General features: G+C 49.2%; 1 protein-coding gene across 1 annotated transcript; it reads right to left on the reverse strand.

The window, feature by feature from the left end:
- Positions 1-7,913: 7,913 nt before the first annotated feature.
- Positions 7,914-20,224, reverse strand: PRODH2 (proline dehydrogenase 2). Its single transcript, XM_019624873.1, has 10 exons — positions 19,934-20,224; positions 19,661-19,857; positions 19,334-19,472; positions 19,165-19,251; positions 13,993-14,073; positions 13,755-13,910; positions 13,503-13,669; positions 9,567-9,677; positions 9,077-9,162; positions 7,914-8,143 (listed from the first exon to the last, which is right to left on the reverse strand). Exons 1-10 carry the CDS (start codon positions 20,108-20,110, stop codon positions 7,959-7,961), a joined length of 1,386 nt encoding a protein of 461 aa, XP_019480418.1. The 5' UTR covers positions 20,111-20,224; the 3' UTR covers positions 7,914-7,958.
- Between the last annotated feature and the right edge of the window lie 1,208 nt (positions 20,225-21,432).

Raw genomic sequence — 21,432 nt, forward strand, 5'->3', positions numbered from 1 at the left:
CTCTTAGCTGGGATGGGAAGGGGCTTAGGGATGTCACAAGGGGTACAGGCCTGGGTGTAGTCTTGGCTCGGAGCCACCTCACAGTACAGTGTCTCTGGGGGAACAGACAAATTGGTTGGAATGGGGAGGGGGTACAGCTGAGCTGTGCCCAGCATCTGCTACCATCCCTCCTTGCCCTCTAACCTGGTGGAGAACCCTGGGATGCAGGGCACAGTGTGGTCTAATACACCTGGGAGCTCACCTCAGGAGCTGAGTCCTGTGGAAAGGAGACTGGATGTAGCGACATGGGCCCTGCTCGAGGTTCCATGGCTACCACCCACCCCTGCCAACCTGTCCTGTATCTGGGCCATGGCTTTCTGCAGCAGGTATTGGGTATTCTGCAGGCAGCCCCAGCGGTTAGCAGGCCCTCGGCCCAGCCCAGCCTGAACCAAGGCCTGATAGGGGGCTGGCACCAGGGGGTCCAGAGCCGGGCTCTCACCTGCCTCCAGTTGAGCCTTCACCACAGGAGCCTCTTTTGCAGCCCACTCCTGTGAAGAAGCATGACTGGAGGGCCCAAACGGGCATGGTGCCTCAATAGGGTAAGGTGTAGGGTAACTCACTGACCAATGAAGACCTCCTGGGCCAGGATGCAGAAGCTGCCGAGGTCTGAGGTGGTGGCAGGCATATCACCGCAGATGAGCTCAAGTGGCAGCCATGGGTACAGCTCAGGAAGCGGGGGCAGCCCTGGGCCTGGGCCTCCTCAGGGGTAGCCCTGCTGAGACCTGTGGAGGCCGGGGAGCCTGGTGAGACAGTGGCCGCTAGACAGCGACACTGGGCAGGCACCTGGGCCGCCGCCAGCACTGGTGCAGTGGGCACCCATGCTCCAGGTTGCTCACCAGGCCAGGCCTGGCTGCACCAGCTGCACAACATGTGGGCTAAGGCCACCATGAGCATGGCAGCGGGCCTGCAGGAACAGCAGGGCCTCTAGCACCTGCACCAGCAGGCAGCCAAGCAGCAAGCCTGGCACAGTGCGGGGCCACCCCTCACTCGGTCCCCAGGGGTTGCAGCACCACAAGTACGGAGCCCAGCCACACATGCTTGAAGAGAAGGCACAGGCCCGACAGGTCTGCTAAAGAGCTCCATGCCATCAGCAACAACAGGTTGGGGTGGTGCAGGGTGCTGAGTGAGAGGAGAGCAGGCCACTCGTGAGGAGGCCCCAACCCGCATGGGGTGCGGGTTGCCCCTGGAAACAGATCACCATGTGCCAGGGGCTGCTGATCTATACCAGCTACCAGACAAGAGAGAAACAGACGCTGGGTCACAGCCTGGCCATGAGAGAGCCAGCACCCTGTTTGTACCCCATTTGTGGTATCCCTCCCTACTCTCACCTCTTCTCTGCAGCCCACAAGACACAGCACACAGAACTGAGTACCCACTTTCCAGTGGGGGTGATGGTCATTCCATGCCAGATGCTGGCCCAGAGGTGAAGACTGTAACCATGGCCATTGCCACACTCCCTGCTCTTCTGTTTATGAAACAGAGTCAGGAGGGCAGGAAGGAGACTGGGCTGGCCTGGGGAGAAGGCTGGGGGTGGTGTACCCGCAGTGCTGAAGGTCAGCCAACAGCACATCAGGCTGGGTTCCAAGTGCCTTCAGCTGCCACACGGTCACTGAGTGGCCCCTCCACCGGAGGCTGGAGATAGGGAGGGGAGGAAGTGCACATCTGAGACAAGGGGGCTTTCCTTATGAGGAGAGCAGGAGAGATGAGCTTTTCCCAGAGCTCTTCTGGACAGCCAGGCAGGGGTGTGAGAGGGCTGTCTCTCACTTGGCCATGAGTGTGTGGGAACTGCTCTTGTAGGCATGGTCGGGCACGCCCTGGGCTGACAGCAGCTCCTTAGGGTCAATGGGGGGGTATGCCTGTTACCAGCCCCAGTGGCCACAGGCTGCGCAGCTATGGATGGGAAGCAGGACTACGAGGTGTGAAGAGGACAGGGATGGTCCCTGCTCCCCCAACCTCTCCCGCATACCTGACTGAACCCCAAGGCTGGGATTTGGTGGGGTCTCCTGATCTTCTCTGGCCTTGGTGTCCTGGGGTAAAGGACAATCCAAGAGTAAGTCTGGGGTAGCTGGGAGTGGTGGGTGGGCAGGCTTCGTAGTGTGGACAGTTACCTGTCTGCCAGCACCAGCTGCATCAAGAACAGGGAGCCACACAGGCTGTGTCCAGAGCTGGCCTGCAATTGGCTCAGGGATACAGTGGGTGCCAACTCACCGCCATGCACTAGTGCTGACATGTGGGCACGGCAGAGTTGTAACAGCTCCAGCACCTGGATGGGGGGCATGTGGGGTGAGGTAAGGTGGGGTTGCTGGCCCCAATGTCCCCACCCCACCCGGGTCACTGCTCACCTCCTGGCTCTGCTTGGCACCATCCTGCTCTGCCCAGTCCCTGTTGTTCATGCGTGTGACCCTGCTGGTCATGCAGACGCAGGTCACCCCCTGCCTGTAGGAGGTGCAGCATCACCAGGCTGTGGCCAGAGAAAGTGCCTGCGTGCACAGGTGTGGTGCCATCGAGGCAGCGACTGCAGCAGAACAATGAGAACTGGAATGGATTAGAAAAGGGACAGAACAGAGACAAGCGGTGGCAGGACAGGAGCATTGAGAGATAAAAGGAGTGAGTGAGCATGGTAGGTGGATATCAAGATAGGAGGGATCACTTGGGGACCTGGTGGGGTCTTTGAGAGGTTGAGAGGATCCCTGTGAGCATGGGAGGCACCAGGAGAACGGGAATAGGCATTGGAGGACAAGAAGGAGTTAATTGAGAGCACAAGAGGGGCCACTGGGGACAGGAGGCTCATCAGGGGATGGGATGGGTTCATGAGGGAGAGAGCTTTGGCTCTCCAGGGCTCACACTCAGGGCCCTAGGAATGTGAGGGCATCACTACCTGTTCACTCACTGGTTGGAGCTGGTGCCAAAGGCCAGCAGGGGCTATGTGGCAGAGCTGTGGCCCAGGAACATTGAGAGGAAGAGTCCCGTCTGCCCAGCAGAATTCTCACCATTTACCTGGACAACTGAGGGGCACCAAGGCTTTGGACTGTCCCCGCCCTTTACTCCAGGCAACACCTTTGCCAGTTCCCAGCTCCCACAGTCCCTCCTTGACTGGGTGACTCTTGACCCCAGGTTTCATCCCTATGTCCTGGAACCCCCACCCTCCAGCTGCTGGGGACTCTGCCTCAGAATCCATCTCAATGCAGTGCTCACCATTAAATCCAGAGAGTTGAAACAAGGGGTGATATCTATCAGCCATGCTGACATCCATCCCCTGTCCCAGAGGTGTCAAAATCACACAAAGTTACCCAGGGGCCAAGAGGAAGTGGACTTCATGGGGATTTGGGCTTACAGGAACCTCGTGCACTGCTCAGGGCAGGCAGCCTTCACACAGCTCTAATTCAGGGTATGTACAGGTCCCATCCAAATCTTCAAGGAAAGCAAACTCTGGATTTTTTCAGGAAATCTCTTGAGTTTAGTTTTGAACACTGCATCTAAAAGCAGAATCCAGGGCCGGCCGAGTGGCTCAGTTGGTTAAGAGCTTGCTCAAGAGTGTGAGCTCTGAGCAACTAGCGGTTCGATTCCCAGCCCGAGCTGAGTTGCTGCTGAGCTGCCAACAGGTGGCAGGATGGCTCAGCTAAAAAAAAAAAAAAAGAAAGAAAGAAAAATTAATTAATTAAATAAAAGCAGAATCCAGGTAGCAACCTCCTCTGCACCTCTGCTTCCATTGCCTTGCCAATTACCTCTCTCCATCATCCTGCTCAGATCGCCCTTCTCAAGCCCTCATCTCCACACCTAACATGCCTTAAGCCCTATTTCTTTGAGCCTATCATCCCTGAGTTCCTCTTCCTCCAGGCCCTATCCCATATCCTCAGGAAGAGCAAATGCATGGCATCCTTGTCCTTGCACTCCTATGTCCTTGGTAGACATGGCTAATCAATCATGCACTTGGTCTAACCCAGCTTGGTCTCTGCCACAAAATCCCTCCAAATGAGGTCCCTTAGGAACCTCAATATCACACTCACTGCATCTTATTTTACTCAGTGGCCCACCTCTCTTGCAATGACATTCTAACTGGTTTTCTGCATTTGTCTTGAATAATCCCTGCAGAGGGATCATCTTAAAATACAAATCATTTCTTGATATATATAAGTATTACAATGATAAACATTTCATTTCATGTACAGATACTCTTCCACAAGTTATTCCAAAAACAGAAAAAGAGGGGAGGGCTCATTTTATGAAGCTAGTATGACCTTAATTCCAAAACCAGATGAGAGTTTCCAGAACCAGAAAATGAAATTATATATCAATTCCACCTGTGATCATATATGCAATACCTCTAAATAAAGTAAAAGGGGTAACTAAATTTATTTCCAGAAAGCAAGGGTGGTTCCACAAAAGGAAATCTATCAGTGTAATAAAACCCATTCATGGAGTAAAGGTAAAAAATCATGTTAAACTCAGTAGATACAGAAAAGGCAATTGATAAAATTCAACACCTACTAAGGAAAAAACACCTCAGAAAACTAAGAATAGATGGAAACGTCCTTAATTGATAAAAATTATAAACCAAAACCCAAGAGCAAGTATAATATTTAATGAAGAAACATAGGCTCATTTTCTTAAATATCAAGAACAAAGAAAGAGTTGCCCATTGACAACAAGGTTTGGGAGTTTGGGCCAATACCTTATGATAAATACACACATACATACATACATACGTACGTACATACATACATACATACATAAAAGTTTGAAGATTGAAGGGCTGAGGCCAAACTGTCACCATCTGCAGATAATAAAAAAGTAAAAGGGTCAACAAACAATTACAACTATTAAGCAAGTTCAGAAAGTGGCCGGATATACAATCAATTTACAAAAATCAATGAAAAACAGAAGCCATAAATTGGGTAATATTAATTTCCTGTAGTTTCCCATCACACACAGGACAAAATTCATATTCCTTTTGAGGCCTTTTCCTGTCTGTACCTGCTGCCTCTTCAGCTTGGGTTCTCTCCCTGGGTCCCTTTGCTCCCTGCTGCCACTTACACATACCCAGTTTGTTTTGACTTCTGGGTCTTTGCACTGGCTATTCCATCCTTCTGAAATGCTCTTCCCCAGCTTTTTGCATGATTGGCTCTAATACTGTGAGACTCAAGTATCACCCACCCCCCCCCCACCCCCCGCAAAAGGCCATCCTTTCTAGGGTGTCTCCCTCATGCTCATCACTCTCTTAAATTCCCATAGTAGACTTCATTCACAATGATCCAGAAAGTCATGTTTACCCCTAAATCTCCATCACAGACAACAGAGCCTGGCACACAGTAGGTGCCTGGTACAACACTGTTGACTGGCCAACCGAAGTTGCAGCTTCCATGCTGCCCCTTGATCTTGCCCCCACGGGCAGTTCCAGCAGCCAAACCCTTACCTCTCCCCAGGAGGTGAATGAAGCCCCAGCCTGGGCCCGCAGCAAAGGCCGATGCAGACGGCCCACCTAGGCTTCTGGATCCGCAACGAAGCCCCGTTCCACGGAGAAATGAGAGCTCAGGAAGGGCATCCGTGGTCTCCGGACTCAGTCAGCTCCTGGGCAGGGATCAGCTAAGGCATCTCATGAGGACAGGAGGAGGAGAAGGACACAGCTGGCTGGGAGTCCTCCGGGCAGTCAGAAAGGGAAGGGGATTCAAGGGGGTGTCTGACTTGGAGGGAGACATCTGAATGAGAAAGCAGGTAGGCTCTGAGAGAGAGCTACATACCAGGTCAGGAGTCTGAGGGCTGGGCACCATCTTGGGGAGGGGGTGTAAGGGCTACAGGGATAGGATCTGGGCTCTGGGAAGGAGTGTGGGGGGAGGGGAAGGCTTGGCAAGAGGGTCTGAAGATTACCTGTGGGCTGGAGGAAGAGGGGCCTGAGGGTTAGAACCTGAGAGGGGGTTGGGCTCTACCCGCTGTGAGAGGGAGTCCAAGGGAGGACAGCCTAAGGCAGGGTCTGCAGGCTACAGAGGCTCTGAGGGCTGGGCTGCAAGCTGAGGGTTAGGGAAGCGTCCCTGTGCTGGGGTGGGGTTTACAGACCAGAGGAAGGGAACCAGGAATGGAAGGGGCCTGAGGACAGTATCTGTGGGTCTGGGGAAGGGTCTACAGAATGGAGCCAGGCTCTGACAAAGGGGTGGGACTTGGGGCTGTAGGAAAAGTGAGGAGGAAAGGGGTGGTCCCAGAGTTGGGATCTGCAGGCTGGAGGTGGGGTCTGGTGTAGAGTTTAGAACCCAGTAAACTCTAAGAAGGTTCTGGGGCCCAGACCCCAGTGCTGGAGGCTTGGCACCTACCGTTGGGCCCCGACAGTGCTCACCATATGACTGCCACTGCCACGTTACCCTGGACCACTAGCTCTGGCGATGCGGGGGCGGAATCCTAAGCGCAGGCGCATCAGTGGACCTCCTGCCACATTTGCTCTTGCACAGTAGGCTCCCTCCCCTGAGAAACACTACTACCCCTACGGCCCTGAGATGACCAGCGAGAAGAGACAGTGATGTCCTCCACAGAGCTGTTGGCTGCGCCCTCCATGCTACCTGCTTCTTACTCCCGTTCCAGGGCTTGTTTGAGGTGACCGGCCCTTCCTGATCCCTGGGCTTGGCTGTATTCTTCGTGTGCTTCTCACCCACTCCTACGGGCTGTTTCCTCTCTCAGTCCCTGCCTCAGCCTCTCTTCGTTATCTCAGACCTGGGGCTCCACAGTGTCCTGGACACCTCCTCCTGGATATCCCCTGGGGCCCTTACACCCACCAGGTCCCACACTGGCCTCAGTATCTCCCCAAAACTGCATTTCCTCCCGATTTCCATCTCAGGGTTGGCCCCACTGCCTTGCCCTGAATGTCTCCCTTCCACCCAGCCTATCCGCGCCATGTCCCACTCAGCCTTCGGACTGACCTTTCTGCCAGCCCCCTCCTTCCTGTCCCACAGCTCCTCCCTGTGGGGATTTCCTACCCCAGCGTCCCCTGGGCTTCCAGCATGTCTTCTTCCTGCACTGGTCCACCCACCACGTGGCAGCCAGCGGTATCTTCCTAAAACAAAACCTGACTCTGTCCTTCCCTTGCTTGAAATCTTCCTGACTCCCCAGTGCCCTTCGGACGGGGCCCAAGCCTTGTAGTCTGGAATCTAAGACTGCATCAACGGCCCTGCCTATCCTCCATCTTTGTCTCCCCACTCCCCAGTCTGTTTCACACTTCTCTGTTTATGTACATGCCCTTGCTTTTGAATGAATGCTCTTCTTAATATTCACTTGGCTATTCTTACAAATTCTCTGGGAAGCCCTCTTAATCACCAGGTGCCTCCTCTGGCCTTGCCCAGCCTCCAGCTTTCCTCAAAATCACCCTGATGCTCTGCCTCGGCTTCCCCATCACAACCCGGACCACTCTGGGCTGTCACTGTTTAAAGATGGGTCTGTCTACCCCTACTGGGCTAAGAACCCTATGAGGCCAGGCCTGGGGTTGTTTTTGTCCTTGTTGCGTCCCCAGCATTGTTCAGCACAGAGTCTAGCTCAGAAAGGGCCTCAGAGAGCGGTTTGCCTCAATCTTCTGTCACTCCCTGCACGTGTGGCCTTAGCCCAGCCTTCAGGGTTCAGTGCCTCAGTGTCTGTTTATCATCCGGGCATCGACTGGAGTGAAGAAAGTTGCCACATCAGCCACTAACTGGCTGAGTAGAGCTGACCCCAGGCCCATCATAGGACGGACTGCCTCAGGGTTGGGGGGAGACTTCATTAGTCTCTGATCAGTGTGCCCTCGCTATGCTCTAGGGTTATCTGAAGGTCTCTCTTGAGCTGCAGAGTGCCCTAGCTGGGCTGGTTGAGGTCAAGATTAGCCCTTCCCCAAGGAGGCGGATTCAGTGCAGGGCAACAGCCTGGGCAGCAGCTCAGGACCTTTATTGACCACATAACCCCTGGGGGTGCTAATGGGGTACCCTCAGGCCCCGCCCTAGCAGCCTCCGACGAAGTTCTTGGCTGAGTAGCTCCCGTTCCCTGCGGGCACCCCGTAGCACACTCCGATTCTCCTGGGCCCTCCGGATCAAGTAGGGGATCACCTCCTCCAGGGAGCCGTAGGGGATGGATTTATACACCGCATAGCCGGCCTGCCCTGCAGGGAGAGTATTGGCAGGATGTGGACTCATGTTTGGGGAGAGGCTCCCCCAGGCCCCATCTGGAACAGAGACTTCCAGTTCTGAGAACATGGAAGACTAGGTGAATTGGACAAAATTTTCCACTGAAAAAACTAAAACTTCTGGAGTAAACATTTAAAAAATCTTAAAGTTACTAAAATGCTGCCAAGAGAATAAGGAATTTACTAATCCAAGAATTAAGAGAAAGTGAGAACCAGGGAGGAAAGGGATGCACAAGAAGCACTTCTGCCCTGAAAGCAAAATTGAGCTGCTATTTGATGATTTCACAGAGTTGAGGGGGCTACAGAAATGGAGGCCCAACGCCTGACTGGGGGGAGAGGTGTAAAGAAGAACTTCCTCACACTAAACTGGAACACAAAAATGAACACCCTCAGGGTAAGGGTTCATAAGAAGCTACCCTTCCCACCTTCCCCACTCCCAGGGAATGGCCCTGACCATACGTAGAGAAATCCTTCTCTGAGAGGTGGCCATGAGTTAGCCACTTCACATATTTGCAGCCCAAATTTGTATCCCTGGGATGCCTCAAGCTGTGTATTTAAGGTATAATCGTTTGGTACCCTCTTAGCGCCGGGCAGAAGAAAACATAAATGTTCTGGTTCCAGGCCCTGGGGAGCAACACGATAAAGATAATAATGCACACAGGAAACAAGACACCATGATAAAGAACCAACAAAGACAACAGAGAGCAGGCACAGAGACACAGGCCTACAAGGCCTTTAGACAATAGAACAACAGGTTTATCTGGAAGGGCCTGGAGACTAAGCCATCTGCAGATACAGGAGCATGGCCAGGCATTGGTTGAGAAGGGGGAAGGGATCTGGTTGAGGGGAATGATACCTAGGGCTGGGTGGGGCATAGTAGTGGTGACGGGGAATGGGCCATTCACATACCCAATGCCAGCGAGACGTGGTCACACATCCCTAGAAGTTGTCCAAAACAGACAGGGCCATCCAGAGGAATGCCCAGCTCCCACATGCTACAGAAAAGGCCACATTATCAATCCAGACAGTGACTGGATCCAAAGCTGAAAGCCATTACACACCCACAAGGCTGTTCCAGTTAGTTAGATAGTGAAATACTTCTAAACTTAATAATAAATAACAATTGCTCTGAGACCCCTGAGAGCTCCCCAGTGAGTCCCAGCTCCTTCCCTGGAACCCTCGAGGCTCCCCATTCCCTAGCAAATAAGAGGTGATGCATTGTTCAGCTAGGGCCTACAGGACACACACGCGGAACAGGGATTCAATATTTTTAATATCTTCCCCCAGAATCCCTCTGAACCTACTGTCCCCACACTGTTCCTCTTATTCTACACCCACCACCCTCTGCCCATCCCTGGTATGTGAGCGAGGGAGAGGAAGGAAGGGGCCCACCTCATACCGTTTGGTTGCCTGGCAAACAGATTCCTCATTGTGGGAAGCCACCATGAGGTGGCACATGGGACCACGCTGGGACACATGGGTTAGCATCAACTCCAGACAGCGGCTGTAACTGAAGAGAGATGCTCCGTTCAGCTATGGTACCTGGTGAGCGAGAGGGTCAGGCCCCAGGAACTGGGCATTTCTGTCCTTGGGAGGTGGGGTGTCGAAGGGCAAGGACTCGGAAGTCAAAAAATACCCTCCTTCCACCTGGACCAGTTGCAAGGGCCGTCCCTTCTTCAATCCTTTTTCCTCGCTTGTAACAATGCGAGTTCACCTAACACGACGTTGTGAGGATGGAGTGAGATGAGGGTGTACATATAGCCTTTGGCACAAAGGTAGTCTCACAACGAAGAGCCGCATCATGCACACAAGATGATACGGTATTAACCCAAGGCCATTCACGGCAGCATTGTCTACAGAACTCGATTAGCAGCAACCCAAATGTCCATAAATAAGGGACTGGCGAGACGAACAACGGCACACAGAAGATAGTGGAGTGTCATGCAGCGGTAAAAAGAACAAAGACTTTCTGGGCACTGATACAGAAAGGTGCAAAGACCAGCAAATGCTTGCTGAGCTTGCCGTAGGCCAGGTGCCACCCTATGGCCTTCACATGCTACACTTGTTATTCTCTATTGCCCTCCAGACCTGTTCTCTGCTCTTCTTTGTCCCTCAGGAAGCTGACTTCTAAGTCCTGTATCCCCCATGGAGTCATGGGAAGGAGATCAGAAGGCAGCAGTAGAGAGAGCTAGGGTGTTTTGCCTCTTAGCCCCCTCCCTGGCCCACCCTGATTGTCCCATATGTGGCCACACCTCTTCCAGCATGGCCCCTCTTCCTCACCTATAACACAGAGGTCATAGTAGCCTCATGTTTTGTGGGTTCCTGAGTGCCTCAACATTCCCTGTGGGCTCCCTGAACCTTGCCCGTACTCTATAAATTTAGTCCCTTCACTAAATTTCCTTTAGTTAAACCCCCTTGCATGGAATCTATTTCCTCTGACACCCTGTCTGACACACATGTATTCACTCATCTCACTGTCTAATCAACTCTGCCAGGTATATGTTCTGGTTATCCCCATTTTACAGAGGGAGAGATTTAAGCTGAAAGAGGTTAAGCCTCTAGTCCCCAGGTCACACAGCTGGAAGTGGCAGAGCTGGGATTTGAACCCAGGCTATCTGATGCTTTAGGGCCTGGGCTCATTATCACTAGACTATTCTGCCTTTAAGATGCATAGTTGAGGGCCAGCCGAGTGGCGCGATGGTTAAGAACTGGCTTGGGACGCCAGAGGGCCCTGGTTCGGATCCCACATATGAGGGCCAGTGACACTGCCCTCTTCAGCTAAGATGCTGAACAACAGCTCAACCTGGAGCTGGGCTGCTGTGAGTCGCCGGCGACGGCGATGGCGTAGGCTGCAGCCCCTGTGGCAGTGGGTTGCCATGGGCTACCGTATGTAGCCAGCAGCCAGCGTGAGCGGCAGTCCAGAAGCCGGCGACTGATGTGCCTCGCCCGGGGAAGAGCGCAATGATGGTGCCAACTTGGGCCAGTGAAGCAACGTCCTCCACAACTAGACTGAAGAACAAAACGACAATTTGTCTGTTCCCCTTCCCCCAATTCCCCAGCACTGTTCCCTTCCCCCCAATACCCCAATAAAAATCTTAAAAAAAAAAAGATGCATAGTTGAGTGGAAAAGTGTGTAGACATGTTGCCTTTTGCACATACAGACACACACACACAATCTTTGCGTTTGCCTGTATATGCATAAAGGAACTTGGGAAACACCTGGAAGAAACTAATAAAAGGGGTTACCTACGGGGGCCAGGGATACTCTAGGATTAGATAGGGATTTGGGTCGAAATGAGAAAGGTCAGTGTATTCATTTTCATAAAATTTTGATTTTTGAATCATGTGAATTTATTACTTATTTAAAATCTATATTAAAACATGAATGGTACTGTGCCAGGGAGGATGTGCAGAAATGGAATACTCATACAGTGCAGGGGGGAATGTAAAATGGTGCAGCCCCCGTGGAAAATGATCGGGCAGTTCCTCAGAATGTCAAACATGGAGTTATCATGTGACACAGCGATTCTGCTCCCAGAGAATTGAACTTTCAGGAGAATTGAAAATGTATGCTTATTCAAAAATTGTACACGAATGTTCACAGCAGCATTATTCACAACAGCCAAAAAGTGGAAACAATCCAAATGTCCATCAACTGATGAATGGATCAACAAATTGTGGTCCATCCATACAGTGGAATGTTACTGAGCCATAAAAAACAATGAAGCACAGATACATACTACAGCATGGGTGAACCCTGAAAGCGTTATGCTGAGTGAAAGAAGCCAAATACAAAGGCCCCACATTGCGTGATCTCATTTGTATGAAATGTTCAGAATGGGAAAATCCACAGAGACAAAAAGATTAATGGTTTCCAGGGGCTGAGGGGAGGAAAAAATGAGGAACGACTGCCAAAGGGTTTCTTTTGGAGGTGATGAAAATTTCTGGAATTAGATAGTAATGAAGGTTGCACATCCTTGGATATACTAAAATCCACTGAATTGTACACTTACAAATGCTGAATTTTATGGTATGTGAATTGTATGGTACTTGCCTGGAAGCCCTCACTAACCTTGGATATAAGCCTAGGTTCCAACCATGGCTTGGCCACTTGCCCTGAGAGCTTGGGTAAGTCTCTGCAGCATTACAAAGCTCTCCTTAATCCACTGTGACATGGGGTCAGACTTTGTAAGCTCCCTGAGGACAGGACCTGAGGGCCACTTTGGTTGCTATTGTGACCAGGGTCCAAAACAGGTCCTGACCTAAATCAGATGCTCAGCAAGTATGTGTTGAAGAAATAAATTCCTTCCTCCCAGAGCCATGGGATGGGGATCCAAGGAGCTCACTCCCATCTTGCCCACAGCACAGGGTGATTTGAGGTGGGTAAGAGGGTGTGGGTTCTATAGCCAGTCTGCCTAGGCTCAAATCTTGGCCCTGCTACTTACTATCTATGTGACCTCGGGTAAATGATTCCACCTTTCAGTGCCTCAGTTTCATCCTCTGTGAAATGGGGATGATAATAATAGCCCCTACTGTTCAGAGTTGTTTATTTAGTCATTCAGCAGATCTGTGCTGAGTGAGCACCACCAAGCAACAGGCACGATTTTAAGCACTGAAGGTTCAGCAGTGAGCAAATCAGAAACCCCTGCCCTCCTGGGCCCACACTCTAGTGGGGGAAACAGACAATGAGCAATTTAATATGAAGCTGTATAGGAACTCAGCTGCCAATAAGTGTTAAAGAGAAAAATAAATCCAGGAAGAAAGTAAGTGAGGGGGTGTTCTAGTTTTTGATAGGGAGGTCAGGGAAGGCCCCCTGAGAAGGTACTAATAAATAAAGACCTAAGGAGGTGAGGGATTGAGCCATGCAGCTATCTGGAAGGAGAATGGTCTACGCAGTGTAACAGGAAGTGCAAAGGCCCTGGGGATCATCAAGGACTGTAGTGAGTGAGTGGAAAAGTGGGAGGAAAAGTTAGAGAGGTGATGGTGACCAGATCACACGGGATCTTGGGAGCCACCGTAAGGATTTTGGGTTTAGCGAGAGTGCATTGGGAGCCACGGAAGAATTTTGAACTGAAGAGGGACATGATTTGACTGGGGTATAAACAGGCTCCCTCTGGCTGCACATGGGGTACAGACTGGGAAGTGGGGACAAAGGAGAGAGCAGGGAGCCCAAGAAAGAAGTTGTTGTTTAGGTGGGACGTGCTGGTGTCCCAGACCAGGGAGAGGGAGTAATGTGTAGACACACACAGGATGCTCAGCATCATGGGTAGTGTGAGCTCTAATTAAAGTTTAGATGTTATTATTTATCTCAGAGGCTGGCCTGACCTAGTCCTACCTCCGACTGGTAGCCTCATAGTCAGGCTGAGTAGGATCTTTGGTCCCTTGGAGCTGGGCCACTTCTCTCTCCTTGTCCAGATATGCCCCTCGTACCAACTTCACTCCAAAGGCCAGGCCAGCCTTGTCTGCGGCCTCAGCGTCTCGCCTCAGTCGCTCGTGTGTGTCCTGGCAGAGCACACAGGCAGCTTCAGGTCAGGGCGCTGGGACCCTAGCCGACACCCTCCTCCCCCTTGCCCAACACACCGCACACCTTCAGATAGGCCTGGTAAGTGTTCCACACCCAGGGCCCGTCTTCCCTGGGGCTGTTCCAGCGCATAGCCAGAGCAGCCACCAGTAGACAGAGAGCAGGATTCAGTGAAGTATACTCAGCATCTACCAGGAGCCTCACACGCTGGGCCCGGGCGTGCTGAGGGTGAGAGAGACAGTGGTCAGAGTCCCACAGGTGCCCAGCAGGTGCAGTGGGGCCACATCAAAGCTGTAGGCGTTACCTGTACCACTCGCTGCAAGCGGCTCAGAGAGGCCTGGAGATGCTGGTTTTGCTCGGTGTTGAGGCAGGAGACATGGAGGTCCTGGGGGAAGGCAGCAAGGGAGAAAAGAGCAGCTCAGAACTTCCTTTCAGGGCCTAAGTTTCCTCTCCCCCACCACCAGGAAGGAGAAAAAGTTTAGAAATTGTTAGAAATCTGAAAAGTTGTTATATCACATATATACTATTTATTGAGGTGTAATACAGTGCTCAGAGCCCGGAATCTGGGTTTGAATTCTGGTTCTGCCACTTACTATGTGGTCTTGAGCCAGTCATATAACCTCTCCAGGCCTCAATTTCCCCCTCTGTAAAATGAAGGTGATGTAGTAGCTACCTGAGGGAGTTGTTGTGTGAATAAAAGTGGATTAATACGTGAGATGTCAGGCCGGCCAAGTGGCTCGTTGGTTAAGAGTTGGCTTGGGAGCATGAGCTCTGAGCAGCAGGGCCACTGGTTCAGATCCCACATGGGCCAGTGATGCTGCGCCCTCTACAATTAAGATGCTGAACAACAGCTCGACCTGGAGCTGGGCTGCCGTGAGTCACCGGTGATGGCCTAGGCTGCAGCCCCTGCTGCAGTGGGCTGCCATAAGCTACCGTGAGTGGCTGGCTGCCAGTGTGAGCTGCTATGAGCCACCGTGAGCGGCCGTCCAATGGCCGGCAACTGATCTGCCTCAGCCAGGAAGAGCACAATGATCATAATACCAACATAGACTAGTGAAGCAACATCTTCCACAACTAGACTGAAGAACAAAAGGACAGCAACTTGTCTGTTCCCCTTCCCTGATTCCCCAACACTGTTCCCTCCCCCAATTCCCCAATAAAATCTTTTAAAATACATTGAACATAGTAAGTACAGGACAGTGCCTGCACATAATAAGCATTCAGTACATGTTGTTGTTATTATAATAATAGGTGACTGCATATATTGTCGTGTTTATTTCATTTCCACAATGATCCTAGTAGGCAGGTGTTATCCTAAACTTCATTTTCCAACGAGGAAACCGAATCTCGGCGAGAGAAGTGACTTGGAATTGATCTATAGAAAATGCTTAGAGAAGCGGTTAGTTCATAGTAAGTGCCATAAGTGTTTCCTCCTATTAGTCTCTTAGACCCTCAATTTCCTCATCAAATGCCAAAGGTCTCATTACCCACAAAGGCTCCACCTAGTCTGGGCTCTCTGCACTCACCTCCTTCCACTCTGTCTTGCTTTCTTCCTTCCAGCCACATTGGCGTCCCTGCTACTGACCATGCCAGGTACCTTCCCACCTCAGAGCCTTTGCTCTGGCTGTTCCTCCTGCCTGGAACACTTCCTCCAGAGGTCCACTTACCTTTCCTCTAGGTCTTTGTTCCAATATCCCCTTCTCAATGAGGTTTTTCCCTGGCTTAAATTTGCAACTCCCCATCTGGGGCTTTCCTTTCCCCTTCCTCAGCCTTATTTTCCCCTACTATGTGAATCCAAAAAAAAAGGAGGATAGTTTAAGGGGCCTCTGGACAACATCAAGCATACCAACATTCACATCATAGGGGTACCTGAAGTAGAAGGGAGAGAACAAGGAATTGAAAACCTATTTGAAGAAATAATGTCTGAAAAATTCCTTAACCTGGCAAAGAAAATAGATATATAAGCCCAAAAAATGCAGAGAGTCCCAAACAAGATGAACCCACAGAGGCCCACACCAAGACATATCATAATTAAAATGACATAGAGAGAATCCTAAAAGCAGCAAGAGAAAAGGGAGCTCCCATAAGACTATCAACTGATTTCTCAGAAGAAATTTTGCAGGCTAAAAGGGATTGGCACTAAATATTCAAAGTGATGAAAAGCAAGGACCTACAACCAAGGTTCCTCTACCCAGCAAAGCTGTTAGTTAGACTCGAAGGACAGAATTTTCCAGACAAGAAAAAGCTAAAGGAGTTCATACAAGGAATGTGAGAGGAACTTCTTTAAGACTAAATAAATAAATAATGTGAATTAAAAAATGGCAATAACTACATTTCTATCAGCAATTGTTTTAAATGTAAATGGATTAAATGCTCCAATCAAAAGATAGGGCGGTTAGGGCCAGCCGAGTGGCGCGATGGTTAAAAACTGGCTTGGGACACCAGAGGGCCCCAGTTCGGATCCCACATATGAGGGCCAGTGACACTGCCCTCCACAGCTAAGATGCTGAACAACAGCTCAACCTGGAGCTGGGCTGCCGTGAGTCGCTGGCAACGGCGTAGGCTGCAGCCCCTGTGGCAGTGGGTTGCCATGGGCTACCGTATGTAGCCTGCAGCCAGCGTGGCGGCCAGCAGCCACAGTGAGCGGCCATCCAGAAGCCGGCGACTGATCTGCCTCGCCCGGGGAAGAGCGCAATGATGGCGCCAACTTGGGCCAGTAAAGCAATGTCCTCCACAACTAGATTGAAGAACAAAAGGACAGCAACTTGTCTGTTCCCCTTCCCCCAATTCCCCAGCACTGTTCCCATCCCCCCAATTCCCCAATAAAAATCTTAAAAAAAAAAAAGATAGGGCGGTTAAATGGATAAGAAAACAAGACCCTTACAAATGCTGCCTATGAGAGACTCACTTCAGATCAAAAGACACACACAGACTGAAAATAAAGGAATGGGAAAAAGATATTTCATGAAAATGAAAACAACAACAAAAAAGCTGTGCCTGCATTGCTAGCCTAGCCATACTTATACCAGATAAAATAGACTTTAAAACAAATGCTATAACAAGAGACAAAGAAAGACCCAGTAATCTCATTTCTGGATATTTATATGAACAAACCCAAAACACTACTTCAAGGGGACATATGCATCCATATGTTCATTGCAACATTATTTACAATGGAGGCAGCCTGGGTGTCTGTCGATGGAAGAATGGATAAAGAGTAGGTGGTACATACTTGTATGTACAATGGAATATTGCTCAGCTGTGGAAGGGAATGGGTTCTCACTATCTGCAGCGGCATGGATTGACCTGGAGGGTATTGTGTGCTGGGTAGAGTATGTCAAACAGAGAAAGACAAAAGCAATGTGATTTTGCTTATATGTGGAAATCTAAAGAACAAACAAACAAAACAGAAACAAACTCATAGATACAGAGAATATTTTGATGATTGACAGGCGGGAAGGGGGTTGGGAATGGGAGAAAAGGGAACGGGATTAAGAAGTACATATTGGTAATTATAAAATAGTTATGGGGATGTAAAGTAAAGCATAGGGAATATAGTCAATAATATGTATCATGCCAGGTGGGCACTAGACTAGTCAGGGAATCATTTCTTAAATTATAGACGTGTCTAACCACTATGCTATACACCTGAAATTAATATAAAATAATATTGAATGTCAACTGTAATTGAAAATTTTAAAAAAGGAGGAAAAAGGTGAAGGGGAATAAGAGGTTCAAATTTCCAGGTATAAAACAAATAAGTTATGGTGATTTAATGTACAGCATAAGAAATATAGTCAATAATATTGTGATAGCATGGTATGGTATCAGATGGTTGCTGGGTTTATTATGGTTGCTGGTGATCACTTCTTTAGGTATGTAAATGTTGAATAACTATGATGTACATCTAAAACTAATATAATATTGTACATTAGCTATATTTTAATAAAAATCTTTTTTAAAGAAAGAGAAAAAGAAACAGGCAGAGAAAAACGTGACAAAGACTGAAAATGAACCATCAGCGATTGGAAAAAGAAAACTAGGTGTGATGGTATTGGGGAAGCCAAGGGAAGTGAGTGACACACGAAGGAGGAGGGCCCCTGTGTTCATTGCGAAGTCGGATGCCAGCCTAGCAGGGCCTTTAATCCTAAAAAGCACCCTGGGAAGAAGTTAGTAGCACTGTCTTCACTTGAGTGAACTAAAGCTAAAGAGGTGAAACTTGTTACATTCCAAAGTCAGTCCTCTGAAACACTAAATTCTGTTTTTATGTGTTTCGTGACATATTTTAAAAATTAAAAATTAAATAAAATCAAGATTAAAAAAATGAAACATCAGCATGCCCCTGCAGCATTGTTTGGAATGGTGGAGACTTGGAGGCCACCCAGGTGTCCATCCCAGGAGAGGTAAACCACACAGCTGGAAGCAACAATTGTAAGCAATGGACTTTAAAATTGAAGTGCTCAGTGGAAAAAGTATGAAACAGAATGAAATAGATAACATAACACTATTTGTGTGCATCTTCAAACATACCCCCCAGGTTGATGGAGAAGGACACAAGGGAATTTTCTGTAAGATGGGAATGTTCTATAACTTGATAGGGATTTGAATTGCTCAGGTGTTTGTATTTGTGAAAGCTCATCAAATGGTACATTTACAATTTGTGCATTTCATCGTATGGAAATTTTACCTGAGAAGAAATAAAATACTGTAAATAATTATCAAGCTCTAATTGGTGATATGCATTCTGAAGCATTTGGGGGGAAGTATACTGATGTTTGCAACTTACTTTGAAGGGCATTGAAAAATAAGACGGATTGATGGATGGACAGAGCCATGGATAGAAGGACAGATATGATCTAAAGCAAGTTTAGTTAAATATTAACAGTAGCAGGTATATGGGTGTTCATTATAAAATTCTTTCAACTTTTCTGTATGTTTGAAAATTTTCGTAATTAAATGTTGGACAAAATATGCTCCTAAACAGTATATACTTGACAAACCAAAATCATAATAGTAAAGAGATATATGTTATAAAAGATGGAGTGGGTACCAATGGCAGGCAGGGTAGAAATAGGACATGGAGATAAAAAGGAATGAAGGAATGGATGGATGGGTGGATGGATGATTAAACTAGACCTCACTGATCTAATTATAACTTCCAGCCATCCAGCGCACACTAGCATAGCTGAGTCGATTGATAAAATATTGACATATTTTCTTCTGGTTGATAAAGATCTTCTGTATCAGTTACTCCTCAGAGCTCCCAGTCCCTGGACCCCTTTCCTAGAACCCCTAGATGACCCGTATTCCATCTATTCCGACCATGCCCCGGGGCTATCACCACATTTATTCTCATTGTTCTGAGCCCAGAAAGTAGTGGTAGTTAAATAGTTTAAACATCTCACTTGCTCAGAATCCAGGGACCCTGCTTCCTGAATATTCCCCACCAACATCTCCCCCAACCTGAGATCCTTACCCGCCCAGAATCCATGGCTTCTGCCAGCCTCTCAGGGCTCAGCTCCAAGGAAGCCCCTGGCCTTCTGATCCATGAAGTTAACTCCTTCTGGAATGGGGCGATGGGTGGAGTGGTGAGGGGGACCTGGTAGGCAGCCACACCCTCCCCCAACATCCTGCCCATCGCTTACACAGAGACGAGTGCTGGTCAGCGCCGTCACCTTCAACTGCATAAGGATGTTCCCAGTTGGGCCAGGGGTTTCCAGAAGGCCTCGTGACAGGTCCACACACCGCAGCATAGCATTGAGGTTCCCCTCATACCAGGCCTCACTGCCCAGCCAGAGGGCGTCAGGTCCTGGAGCCTCTTAACCCCTTTCCACCATCCTCCCAGCTTCCTAGGGCTCTGGCTTCCCACTCATCCAATCTTTTAAAACTTTTTTAATATAACCTCCCATGACATGCCAGGGATGAGGCACATCTGGACTGTGATGACCCATGAGGTGACTGTGCTCACTCACCCAGTCTTGACAGCTGAGTCTGGCTCCTCCTCAGTGGGCACTGCCAGCAGGGGCCGGAGGCCTAGGGTCTGGAGCTGTTGGACACAACTCCTCACCTCCTCTGATGTCTCACCAGCCACAAACTGCCCATAGATGGATGCTCGAAGAAATGCGCCTGAGAGTCGGGAGCCCAGGAGTCGCTGAGACCAGGCCTGGAGCTGGGGTGACAGACAGTAAGAGCTCAAAGCTGGACCCTGGGTAGCCATTAGACCAGTCCCCAGGGTCACTGCTCACCGCTAGGCCATGGGTGACCAGAGGGGGCCAGGCACACAGCCGTAGCACCAGCAAAGCCCGCATCAGCTCTCTTGTGCCCTTGAGGTGGAAGGCCCCACCATCAAAGCTCAGGGGCTGCCAGGTCCCAGCGGAAGGGCCAGCCCGGGAGTAGAGCACTTGACAGGTCCGGAGCATCATGAGTCCCTCACCACTCCCACACCAAGAAAAGGGGCTTTGGAGACAGCGGGGCTACCAATGTGTCCCTTGCCCAGCCAGGGGCAAGTGACTCATTAACTAGGCAGTAGCCAGGGAAAGGCAAATCTTTAGGATCACAGGTTCCTTGAGGGGCAGTTAATTATTAACTGATGAGGACAGAGTTCAGAATAACGGGAACAGGAAAGGAACCCCCAATAACAGTCCCAACAACCCTCAGCATGTGCCAGTGGATGCTAAGTGAGAGCTGGACTCTGGGAGCAAGGACCTCTGGGTTCCAAGCAGTTTGGCTTTATGTCTTGGGAAAGTTACTTGACCGCTCTTGTTGCAATTGCTTCATCTTAAAATGGGAGAGAGCGGTGTTATTGAATAAATTTGAAAATACATGTAACCTCTTACCCAGCTGTTCCATGCTAAGTATATATCCTAGAGAACTTGAACATGGTCTTCAGGAAATATATATAGGAAGAAATGTTCATAGCAGCACTGTTTGTAATAACTCCAAATGGGAATCACCCAGCTGTCTATCAACTGGAGAATGAATAAATACATTGTGGTATATTCATACAACAGAATACTGCACAGCAATGAAAAAAGAATGAACTACTGATACAGACAATCGCATGGATAAATTTCACACATAGAATATTAAGTGGAAGGAGCCAGTCACCAAAGAGAACATACAACATTCCATTCAATAAATTAGAAAGCAGAGAAAATGAAGCAATAAAGTGTTGGGGATACATACATGGGTGGCCCAACTATAAAGAAAAGACAAGTAAGAAAATGATTACCACAAAGGTCAGAGACATAATTACCCCAGAAGTTGGGAGGAGTTGTCACTTGGTAGGGGCTCATGAGGGCCTCTATGTCCTTTTTCTTAAACTGACAATGATTTACAGTTGTTCACGTAAGTATTTTTTAAAGCCATACATGTATATTTCATACTCCTGAAAGTAAAATACATTTCACGATAAAAAGTAAAAACTTAATCGTGGGTGGGAGCATGAGAATAAAAAAATTAAACATAGTTTCAATCTCACCATGTTGTTATGAGAATCCAGTAAATTCCTGGTACACAACATAGGCTCAATAAGTACTGGCTGTGATCGTTACATGCTGTGTGTGCACAATCTCATTGGTGCCTGTGCTCCTGGTGAGGAATATACCATTCATCACCCTTGTGTCTGAGATCCCAGAAGCCACCTCATGTTCAGTGATTCACTAGAGGGATTCACAGAGCTCAGAAGAGCTTTTTCACTCACGGTTATTGTTTATTACCCTGAAAGGATACAGATTGGAAATAT

The sequence above is a fragment of the Hipposideros armiger genome, unplaced genomic scaffold (genome assembly GCF_001890085.2).
Source record: "Hipposideros armiger isolate ML-2016 unplaced genomic scaffold, ASM189008v1 scaffold_609, whole genome shotgun sequence".
Lineage (NCBI taxonomy): Eukaryota > Metazoa > Chordata > Mammalia > Chiroptera > Hipposideridae > Hipposideros > Hipposideros armiger.